Genomic DNA, 12,657 nt, shown 5'->3' with positions numbered 1-12,657 from the left:
AGATTACATTGAAATGGATGGGATTCTGTAATATTTCAATAATTCATTATTAATAATTGCTGCTGTAGAACATATTGATAATCATCACAGGAGTGCAAGAGACCTAGGGGCACATTAATATATAGTTGTTGGGTGATAACTATGTTTTTTGGATTTCTTATGATTTTTCTAAAGATTACATTGAAACGGATGGGATTCTGTAATATTTCAATAATTTATTATTAATAATTGCTGCTGTAAAACATATTGATAATCATCACAGGTGTACGAGAGACCATGGGGAACATTAATATATAGTTGTTGGGCGATAACTATGTTTTTTGGATTTTTTTCGATTTTTCTAAAGATTACATTGAAATGGATGGGATTCTGTAATATTTCAATAATTTATTATTAATAATTGCTGCTGTAAAACATATTGATAATCATCACAGGTGTACGAGAGACCATGGGGAACATTAATATATAGTTGTTGGGCGATAACTATGTTTTTTGGATTTTTTTCGATTTTTCTAAAGATTACATTGAAATGGATGGGATTCTGTAATATTTCAATAATTTATTATTAATAATTGCTGCTGTAAAACATATTGATAATCATCACAGGTGTACGAGAGACCATGGGGAACATTAATATATAGCTGTTGGGCGATAACTATATTTTTGGGATTTTTTTCGATTTTTCTAAAGATTACATTGAAATGGATGGGATTCTGTAATATTTCAATAATTTATTATTAATAATTGCTACTGTAAAACATATTGATAATCATCACAGGTGTACAAGAGACCATGGGTCACATTAATATATAGTTGTTGGGTGATAACCATGTTCTTTGAAGTTTTTATGGTTTTTTGAAAAATGACATTGAAATGGATGGGGATTCTGTAATATTTCAATATTTTATTATTAATAATTGCTACTGTAAAACATATTGGTAATCATCAGAGGTGTACAGGAGACCATGGGGCACATTAATATATAGTTGTTGGGTGATAACTATGTTCTTTGAAGTTTTTATGATTTTTTGAAAAATGACATTGAAATGGATGGGATTCTGTAATATCTCAATAATTTATTATTCATAATTGCTGCTGTAAAACATATTGATAATCATCACAGGTGTACAGGAGACCATGGGGAACATTAATATATATTGTTGGGCGATAACTATGTTTTTTGGATTTCTTATGATTTTTCTAAAGATTACATTGAAACGGATGGGATTCTGTAATATTTCAATAATTTATTATTAATAATTGCTGCTGTAAAACATATTGATAATCATCACAGGTGTACAAGAGACCTAGGGGCACGTTAATATATAGTTGTTGGGTGATAACTATGTTTTTTGGATTTCTTATGATTTTTCTAAAGATTACATTGAAACGGATGGGATTCTGTAATATTTCAATAATTTATTATTAATAATTGCTGCTGTAAAACATATTGATAATCATCACAGGTGTACGAGAGACCATGGGGAACATTAATATATAGTTGTTGGGCGATAACTATGTTTTTTGGATTTTTTTCAATTTTTCTAAAGATTACATTGAAATGGATGGGATTCTGTAATATTTCAATAATTCATTATTAATAATTGCTGCTGTAAAACATATTGATAATCATCACAGGAGTACAAGAGACCTAGGGGCACATTAATATATAGTTGTTGGGTGATAACTATGTTTTTTGGATTTCTTATGATTTTTCTAAAGATTACATTGAAACGGATGGGATTCTGTAATATTTCAATAATTTATTATTAATAATTGCTGCTGTAAAACATATTGATAATCATCACAGGTGTACAAGAGACCTAGGGGCACATTAATATATAGTTGTTGGGTGATAACTATGTTTTTTGGATTTCTTATGATTTTCTAAAGATTACATTGAAATGGATGGGATTCTGTAATATTTCAATAATTTATTATTAATAATTGCTGCTGTAAAACATATTGATAATCATCACAGGTGTACGAGAGACCATGGGGAACATTAATATATAGTTGTTGGGCGATAACTATGTTTTTTGGATTTTTTTCAATTTTTCTAAAGATTACATTGAAATGGATGGGATTCTGTAATATTTCAATAATTCATTATTAATAATTGCTGCTGTAGAACATATTGATAATCATCACAGGAGTGCAAGAGACCTAGGGGCACATTAATATATAGTTGTTGGGTGATAACTATGTTTTTTGGATTTCTTATGATTTTTCTAAAGATTACATTGAAACGGATGGGATTCTGTAATATTTCAATAATTTATTATTAATAATTGCTGCTGTAAAACATATTGATAATCATCACAGGTGTACGAGAGACCATGGGGAACATTAATATATAGTTGTTGGGCGATAACTATGTTTTTTGGATTTTTTTCGATTTTTCTAAAGATTACATTGAAATGGATGGGATTCTGTAATATTTCAATAATTTATTATTAATAATTGCTGCTGTAAAACATATTGATAATCATCACAGGTGTACGAGAGACCATGGGGAACATTAATATATAGTTGTTGGGCGATAACTATGTTTTTTGGATTTTTCTCGATTTTTCTAAAGATTACATTGAAATGGATGGGATTCTGTAATATTTCAATAATTTATTATTAATAATTGCTGCTGTAAAACATATTGATAATCATCACAGGTGTACGAGAGACCATGGGGAACATTAATATATAGCTGTTGGGCGATAACTATATTTTTGGGATTTTTTTCGATTTTTCTAAAGATTACATTGAAATGGATGGGATTCTGTAATATTTCAATAATTTATTATTAATAATTGCTACTGTAAAACATATTGCTAATCATCACAAGTGTACACGAGACCATGGGGCACATTAATATATAGTTGTTGGGTGATAACTATGTTCTTTGAAGTTTTTATGATTTTTTGAAAAATGACATTGAAATGGATGGGATTCTGTAATATCTCAATTTATTATTCATAATTGCTGCTGTAAAACATATTGATAATCATCACAGGTGTACAGGAGACCATGGGGCACATTAATATATAGTTGTTGGGTGATAACTATGTTTCCTGATTTTTTTAATGATTTTTTGAAAAATGACATTGAAATGGATGGGATTCTGTAATATTTCAATATTTTATTAGTAATAATTGCTACAGTAAAACATATTTATAATCATCCATGGTTTGCAGGAGACCATGGGGCACATTAACATTTAGTCGTTGTGTGATAACTATGTTTTTCTGAATGATTTTCCTAAAATGTACATTGAAATAGATGGGATTCTGTAATATTGAAATATTTTATTATTAATAATCGGTGCAGTAAAACATATTGGTAATAATTACATATTGTAAAGGAGACACTTGGGCACAATAATATTTAGTTGCTGGTTGATAACTCTGTTTTTAGAATTTTCTATGATTTTCCAAAAATGACATTGAATTTGATGGGATTCTGTAATATTTCAATATTTTATTATTAATAATCGGTACAGTAAAATATATTGGTAATATTCACATATTGTAAAGGACACACATGGGCACAATAACATTTAGTTGCAGGGTGATAACTCTGTTTTTAGATTTTTTTATGATTTTCCAAAAAATTACATTGAACTGTACTGGATTCTGTAATATTTCAATATTTTATTATTAATAATTTGTGCAGTAAAACATTTCGGTAATAATTACAGACGAGAACATTAGACACAAACAATGATTTTAGATTGTTTTATTACATTTTTACATGTATATATTGAAGTAACTGGGATTTACGATTTCATTGAACGCACCATCAGTTCGCCTAACCGTAAAAAGCCACGTAGCTGCGCAATCATTTTTGAAGCACGGCTAGTGCGACTGACTCTTTCTGAAGAGCGGCCAGCGTGACTGCAGTAAAAGAGCTGCAGTTCATCGTTCTAAAGGACCTCGAGTAGCGGCGCTGTGTCAAAAGTGGCCGTGAATTTGTAGAAGCCCCTCTTCCAGCCGTGTATGTCTATATCTCTTTCACTCCACTCGGAATTTTGCTAGTAGCCTACCAGGTGGGAAGTAGAGTGTTAGTGCTCTTTCAGCAGTGTTTTGCCAAAATGGGAGTGAATTGTTGCATGAAAAACTGTTCCAAGGCTTCTCACCATCGACGAGGTGAGAATAAAGGGGCTAAAATAGATAACGGACTAACTTTTCACCGCATCCCCAAATGGAAGCAGAGTGGGTCAAGCCAGATATCCGACGTATCAAAGAGACGACGCATGGCTTGGTTGTCTGCTGTACGTAGAGCCGACTACACATTTGACAACGTTCCTGAAAGTGCAAGAGTGTGTTTCATTCTGTTGAGTTTAACGTTGTGTGTGTGTGTGTGTGTGTGTGTGTGTGTGTGTGTGTGTGTGTGTGTGTGTGTGTGTGTGTGTGTGTGTGTGTGTCTCACGCACGCACGCGCGCCCCTCGCTCACTCACTCACTCACTCACTCACTCACTCACTCATGTCGGGAATATACTTGAGGGATCCTTTGGTCTTCAATTAAGATGGATTGGTAGAATGAGGCACTATCAGACTTGAAGTTAGTTATATCAGCAAAGTGTTTATTATAGCAAAGTTCAGCAAGCATCAGCGTTACAACGATCGATGTGGACGAGCTGCTCTCCCTAATATCTCTGACCCCTCTCTCTCTCTCTCTCAAACCATATATATCTTCTTCTCCCACTCCTCCCATCTCTTGATTAGGAGACAAGGATTATTAGGCATTATCTCATTGTTTCCTTGTCTCCTAATCTCGGTGTGACATTAGGAGGGACTTGCCAGTTCTCCTCTGTGTCCCTCCTGAGACCATAGAGGAGCAAACATCATGATATCATCAGGTACTTTCCTCCACTGTTTCTATGGTCCGGGGTTACTAGGACACGGCTGCTCTCTGGCTGCACTCAACTTATCCGATATTATTTATGCTCTACTGTCTGTTCCCTGTGCTCATCTGCACCCACACTCACTCTGTCAGTAAGGTTGGGAAGTTGTGCATGTGATGATAAATATATATATGTGTATGTATACACACACGCGCGCGTACGTACGTACGTATGTATATAAGAGAGAGATAGATACATGTAGATTACTTTATTAGCCAGCTTGACTATGTCTGACAGAATTATTTCTGTTGTGTTTTCACAAAGTGGGAAACAGCAGCATGCAGATAAAAAAAATATTGCAAATACAAGACAAATGGTGACAGTACAGGTGCAAATAGCATTTTGTCCTTGTACACACACACACACACACACACACACACACACACACACACACACACACACACACACACACACACACACACACACAAAGGACACAAATAATGCATTTCAAAATGACAGGAGATAAACAATCAGTGCATTATATACTACTTAAGGCAGGCATGCATGACACCTTTGGCAGCAATAACATGTGCAAGAAGGCATACATAAATCAAAGTATCGCACACATATCGATTGGCATGGGTTTTGCTTTTTTTTCCTATCATCTACTGTGTGCAAGACAAGTAGGACAAAACCACACGTCATCTGTATCAGGGGCTTCGTTCAGTCCGACGAACAATGTGGAACCACTTTTTCACACACTTCTTGTTGTCACATTGAATCATCAGTCCATGTTCAGACTGTTGGCAGACAATATACTTGCGTCTTCTTCCCTTTCCTCTGCTTCTTTCTTTCTGGTCCGGGGTCTTTCGAGGGTGGGATGTTTTCTATTCCTGACACACTAGGGACCATGGCAGGCGGCTCGGTGTAGTAATGTGTAACTAGCTCAGGGAGGACAGCCTTCAGGAAAAAATCCTGTGCCTTCCGCAGGCGTGGCATCCAGAAGTCCACATCAGGCATGACATGTACTACTTCAAAGTCTTGCTGTGTCCATGCTACAAAGTCACAAAATGCAGAGTTGGTCACAAATATCTGTGTCTGCACCTGTGTGTAGTGTGTGTCTTTTTCAACTCAAACGTCCCATTGACAACATGGAGGTAGAACTCACGGTCTACATCACACACCTGCCTGATGGTGCGATGATTGTGCTTGGCAGAGCACTTCACCTCCAAGCAGCCTTTCTCATCACAGCACGAACAAGTGATGAGTCCATCAGGGGAAGCGCCCACTTGCGAAAATTGGGGATTGATGAAGAACCCACACTGTTTAACTTTTAGGTCAGTGTGATCTTCTGCTTTCAAGGCTTGATAAGCATTCCGTGCCACCATCTCATTCTTTATCCCAAAATCCATGTCTTTTGTTGGTTTCATCTTACGTGGGTTGCACACCTTCTTCACTGTGGTTGCAGCGGGACTCTCAATGTGGGTAGCAAAAACACTGTGCATAATTGAGGCAGTTATTCTCCCTTGCCGTGCTTTATACCAGGTACCAGATATATGCTGCTTCCTGGTGCGCATCTCGATACCGACTGCCTCTTCCTCAGTCACATCAGCGCTGTCTTTTAATCCCTCACAGTACTGGCGGAGGACAGGCAGTTCACATCCGTCAAGTTTGTAGTCACACAGACCTCCAAGGGCCGGTGGTAGACTGCATGGTCGAATCGGATCTCTGTATGACTGTGTGTATGCAGGCACACCGAATAAAGTAATATCCTTATGAGCATATATCATAGGGAACGAAAATTCCCAGTCTTTAAGCGTGGCATCCGGAGGAAAAGTGGGCATGTTGGTAGGTGTCCGTATACCAGACCCTGCAATGGTATCACAGTCCAGTGCTTTCTTCCGGGCAGCAGGAGAGGTAAAGATCATGTCACGTCCCTCCGCTGCATTGACCGTTTTGATGTTTGATGGGACTGGCCAAAGCGCAGACACATCTGTGACCGTCTTCCTCTCCCGGACATGTACTGTTGCCGCTATCTTGTACTGCAGAGCCCCTACGTGGGTGCATGTCTCGCCTATGCCAGCCACACAATCACAGTGTGCACATGTTACTCCGCCACTTTTTTCCAACCTGGAAGCAGTCCTTTGGAGTTCAGATGTCAGAGATATCAAAGAAACGTCGTATGGCTTGGGTGTCAGCTGTAAGATGAAATACCATAACCTTCAAAAAAGATCTCACACAGAAGTATGTGTGTTCACGGCATTTTCAAACGGGTAAGTTACAATCAAAACACATTTGACTCTAATGTTACACAGATAACTATGCTCACCAGTGTTATGTTGTTGTTTGCACATCAAGCTGGTTTATGAGAGACAACTCGGGTCCCGTTCACCTACTCAATGATTTATGAATGAATAATATATAAATAATCAGTACTGACGGAGCTGGAACCAGAGGCTATGGTGGAACCAGAACCCAAGAAACTTTATTAGCCAGCTTGACAATGTCTAACAGAACTATTTCTGTTGTGTGTTCCCAGGTCAACCAGCATATGAAATGAAGCAATCCGATCCAGACTGGGCACCGTCCTTACACCTGGGCCATAGTGAAATCAAGCCTTCCAGGACTGACCGTTTTGCCAGACAATCAAAGAGAAAACACCAGAAGAGAATCGTCACACCTCCAGCAGTGGAGGAGGCAGCAGTGGATGAGCCGGGGGCAGCACCCATGCCACTAGATGAAGATGGAGAAGAAGAGGCAGGTGCAGAAGCTGCAGGTGGAACTGAGGTTTGTGAGCCTGTTGCCCAGATGCAGGATGCTCAGTCACAGACAGATGGAGATGAATGTGACTTGTGTGTGCTAAGGCGCAACAATGAAGATAACGGGGAACTAAACAGTGAATAGTAATGATAAAGGGATGAAACTATCGATGATCTTAGTGATTATTTTCCATAATCGACTAAATCTGATTAACTCGCCCTATTTTATACTGTTGTGGAAAAATAGCAAAAATAGCCGATCTACAAGCTCACAACACGTCTACTTGGCTTGTAAATATTTTGTATTTTCATACTCTTACTTTTTACCAGCAAGCTTTTTATTTTATTAACATATTTGTTTACTATAGTTTCTTATCGTGAAACACTTAAAAAAAATCAACAGCTGAGCGCTTTATAAACTTAAATAATTAATGAAATAATTCATCCTGCATTGTGATGATCAAGTGTACCGTAAACTTGCAGCAATGCAGCAAAGACATATAAGGTTGACTGACTCTGTCTCTAGGTGGGAAACTACCTGCATATGATCAGAGGGTCTCTATACCAAGACTGCCCGCTCTTATGGAGGAGGCTGGCCTCAGTTCAGGAGAGGAAGAAGATTGTTGCTTCATCACAAAGTGAGTAATGGAGCTTTGTTTGATTAGATATAATAATCCAAACAAAAAATATAATACAATCTATAATTAGATATAATATTTCTACTAAATAATAGATTGTTGCGAAGCAAATGTCATAAGCTCAATATCACGCCTGGTCGAGCAGTATTTCCCTCTCAGCAGAGTGCTAAACATCCGGGTTTGAATCCTTGGTAGGACATTGAACTTATTGATTTCAGCTTTAACTAAAATCGTACAGAGTGGCATTACCAACTGTCTCAAGCACACCACCCTGTGTTAGGAAGAAAAGCACATATTTTGCTCAGAGTCACTGTTGAATTGTGCTCAAGCCACACTGTTCTGTAAATGAAAAGGGTTAAATGGCACAGTGAACAGGTTAAAGGGAATTGAACCATGTCATAACTGTTAGAACTGTTGTGTGGAAATAAGAAAAAAGTCCCCCCCCCCTCACTTCCAGCTGCGACTTGAATATAAAGTTAAGACTTGTTAAAGCATTTTCAGCCAATTGATTTATATTACCTACAAGTACAATGTCTTGTGAAATGTGATATATAACCACAATGCCATTATAAGCTACTACAAGTCACACTGTTTCAGCTGGAAGTGAGATTCCCCATTCTAGTGAATGAGGCAGCGGGCCAAAGAGTACACCGACCGTATGTCACTGATCACATGACCCCAACAATTGATTCTCCAGTTCTAGGCAACATAGAAGGGGGGGGGGGGACTTTTTCTCTTATTTCCACACAACAGCTTTAAGGTATATTATGACATGGTTCAATGTTGAAAATGAGTGGTATTCCCCTTTAAGGGCTGTTCTTCCATTCTCAGTAGAGAACAGGAATTGGGTTCAAAGATCAAAGGGTTCATGTTTAGGCTGATTGACAGAGTGACAGCTGTCTGAAATCATTCCCTAATTATTGCCTGACAAATTCACGGCACCTGTAATATTTGCAAGTGTTTACAACGTATATATAACCAGCTCAGTGGCTTACCATGTATATTTGTGCTATTTACAGTAGTTATTTTTTATTTTCATTGAAGGTTTTTCACATTACTACCTACTTATGTTAGTACTACCCAACTACAAAAAAACTAAAGTAAAGAACTAAAAAGAAGAAAAGTTGTGGTCATTGTATGAGTGAAACCCAGTTAAAACCTCCTTTTGACTGTACCATCCCTTTCAAGCGGGGAAACTGCACATATACTAAATAGCTTGACAGTCAGGCTTTAGAAACTCCCAATATTTGATGTAGCACAATTATTCATATTTTGGCTAAAGTAACACAGTATATGGATTAAAAGTCCTTTTCTGAATATGCATTTTGAGCTGACATGGTTTCTTGCTAAACCTTTTGGTTAATCTAACACCTGATTCGGATGCTATCAATGCATTGAATGGGACATTATCACCTCTTATTAGACCATTGAATGGGCGAAATAGGCGACATACTGACCTACCCGCGATTTATCAGACCATTCATTGAGTGTTATCAAGACATACTGACCTACCAACGGAGATGACTTAAATAGTTCAGTTTCGGTTTTGGTTTTGGTTTCGAACCATGACGGAGGCGCGCAGTCACAGGTGAACTGTCACCCCGTGAAGGACCACCGAGGGAGCTAAGGCGACCGAGTTGCCGTCCTGAACGGTGTGACATTCGCCTGTGCCTACTCAGCGCCGTTCGAGTTATGTACCGATAGGCACAGAATCGTAAATAATGTTGTGGGGACTGCTCCGCCTCCGCGTAGGTCAGTAGCTCCTGATTACGCCCCATGAATGGTCTGACAAATCGCGGGTAGGTTTAAATCGCGCCTACTCGTCGCCTACTCGCCCATTCAAACGTCTGATAAAACGTGATAATCTCCCATTCAATGCATTGATAGCATTCGAAGCCGGTGAATCTAAGCAAGTGATACCTAATTTTGTACATGCAACATGGAGGATGGAAATAATAGATTTACTTTTAAGGAATCCAGTGTTCACTATCATGTTATTCTTCTGCTTCTAGACGACCTGCACGTGGTTGTGTGTAAAGAGGTTTCTCCTGAACAGGAGAGGAACCCCAGTCTGCTCCAGGGTGAACCAGAGCCTCCACACATTAAAGAGGAACAGGAGGAATTACTTCACAGACCAGAGGAGCCTATAGGTTCAATGATGACATTACCAGAAGATGTTGATGATAGTGACGATAACGATGAAGACATCTCTTCTGAAGTTGAAATTGAAGTTGAGCTTGAATCTGTCACTGAAGACAGTGATGGGTGGGAGGAGACCAGTGGAGGTCAGTCAGCTTTAAACACACTGAAATCACACAAGTTACTACATTTCGAAGGACACATATTGTCCTTGAGCAACAAGCTGTCCCAGGACATGAAATACATGTAGTTGTACAGAATGTGGCTAAACTAAACATTCAATTGTGAATGTTCTGTTAATGCATGCATGGGAAAATAAACTAAAAAATAAACTTTATTTTGGTTGAGTATTTCTCCCCTTCAGTACACAGCTAACTGTGTGGGTAGCAAACTGCAAAACATAGCATGGTCCTGCAACTTTGTTGAGTTTGTGTATGCTCCAAGCATCAACACTGCCCTCATGGAAAGATGCCACGTTTGACCCCTCAGGATTAGGCCAGTGTAGCTGCCACTCAGTGTACTGGAACACCAGCTTCCAGTTGCCCTACTGCACAGGCCTTATCCTGAAGGGGAAAACATGGCGTCTTTCCATGGGGGCAGATTGATGCTTGGAGCATACACAAATTCAACAAAGCATAGGTTCCAGTCGCGCACCTGCCAGCACTTTAAGCTCAAAACTAGATTACATTTTAACAGAAGAATATTGCTGTGTTGATCATTCCACGAATGCACGATCCTTACAAGTTGTACCTTGTTCTAAAAGTGACTAATCAGGGGTTTCAACGATATAAAATACAATACCAATTGATATTATTGAAGGGGAGAAATGATTGACCAAAATAAAGTTTCCAAAAGTTTTAGTTTAGTTTTAAAGTTTGCATCAAAAGCTCTAATGAAAACAACCTTAATCAGGTAGTTAGCAAAACATTTATTTTGAAGATACAGGAAAGAAAGCCTTTAGTTGTGCATTTTGTAGCAAAACATTTATTTAGAAAACGACAAGAAAAAAAAGAACGGTTTGAAAAAAGTTATGGAGCAACTCATGACAACTAAAAACTATGACACAAATGTACAGAAAAAGACAAGATGAACACATGATTAATAGGGTTTACAAAAAAATGTCAATAACGAAATCAAGTGTAAACAGGCGTAACTGATTTTTGCAACATAATCCAAGTGATGTCATGTAATTATTAAACCTAACATCATGATTTCTTATATTTTCATACTTTTGTCCTCAGGTGATATATCTTTATCTCCTGTGACATCTAACAGTCCTGCTGCCAAGTCACAACACCCAGAAAGAGATGAACCTTCCACTTCTCTTCTGGCTAATATGAATCCAACAGCGGTGGTCCTTCACAAACTCTCTCTGAACATGGTTCACCAGGCTCTCCATCCACCCCTGCAGCAATGCAGCAGTGATGAGGAGGAGAATGTTAATCATTCTGACACGTGGTGGGAATCAAAAGACGACGGAGGCAACGACTCTGACTCTGATTGGTCGTACTCAAAGTCTCCGTCAAACAATAAGGAAAAGAAGCAGAAGAAAGGCAGAAAACTCAACAAAGATGTCACTTCAACGACACAGACGTCAAAAGCCAACACCAACGGTAACTAACCGAGGACCGTGGTAATTGAAAAGAAAACAAGGCCCCTCACACATTAGAAGGCCAATATTAGTCACCAGAACCAGGGATGTGCGTTTTCAATGAATCTAACATAGTTATAATAGTGTTTGAAGTTACAATGGGTTCATATAGGGAGGGGGCCTGTCTGATAAAATATTTAAAAAATTGAAGATTGGTGCTTCATCACAAAGTGAGTTATGGAGCTTTGTTTGATTAGATATTATCCAAACAAAAACTATAATATAATCTATAATTAGTTATCATATTTCTACTAAATAATAGTCCGTTGCGAGGCAAATGTCATAAGCTCAATATCATGCCTGGTCGTGCAGTATTTCCCTCTCAGCAGAGCGTTGATCCTTGGTGGGACATTGAACTTATTGATTTCAGATTTGAATAAGATCGTACAGAGTGGCATGGTTAAATATCACAGTGAACAGGTTAAGGGCTGATCTTCCATTCTCAGCAGAGCACAGGAATTGTGTGGAGAGAGAAGAACATGTCGAAACTAAAACCTATGATTCATTGGAGCACTGGAAAATGTTGCAGCCGGCTCAACTTTATTTTGTTGTGCAGTGACAAGTGTCAGTGTTCAGCAGCTGGCCGCTGGCTTCCATTGAAAATTACTTGTAGCCTGTTGCTGTTGCTC

General features: G+C 38.3%; 1 protein-coding gene across 1 annotated transcript in view; it reads left to right on the top strand.

The window, feature by feature from the left end:
• Positions 1 to 12,657, top strand: part of LOC311057838 (uncharacterized protein) — a 38,815-nt gene that overhangs the window by 21,898 nt on the left and 4,260 nt on the right. Inside the window, exons 2-5 of the mRNA XM_084074945.1 lie at positions 7,381 to 7,628; positions 8,127 to 8,238; positions 10,251 to 10,523; positions 11,619 to 11,990. Coding sequence (XP_083931071.1) covers positions 7,381 to 7,628; positions 8,127 to 8,238; positions 10,251 to 10,523; positions 11,619 to 11,990 — 1,005 coding nt within the window. The remainder of the gene's footprint in view (positions 1 to 7,380; positions 7,629 to 8,126; positions 8,239 to 10,250; positions 10,524 to 11,618; positions 11,991 to 12,657) is intronic.

The sequence above is a fragment of the Gymnoscopelus microlampas genome, assembly GCF_963454915.1.
Source record: "Gymnoscopelus microlampas genome assembly, chromosome: 12".
Classification (NCBI taxonomy): domain Eukaryota; kingdom Metazoa; phylum Chordata; class Actinopteri; order Myctophiformes; family Myctophidae; genus Gymnoscopelus; species Gymnoscopelus microlampas.
The sequence above is the reverse complement of the archived record's forward strand: the minus strand, read 5'-3'. Positions and strand labels throughout refer to the sequence as shown.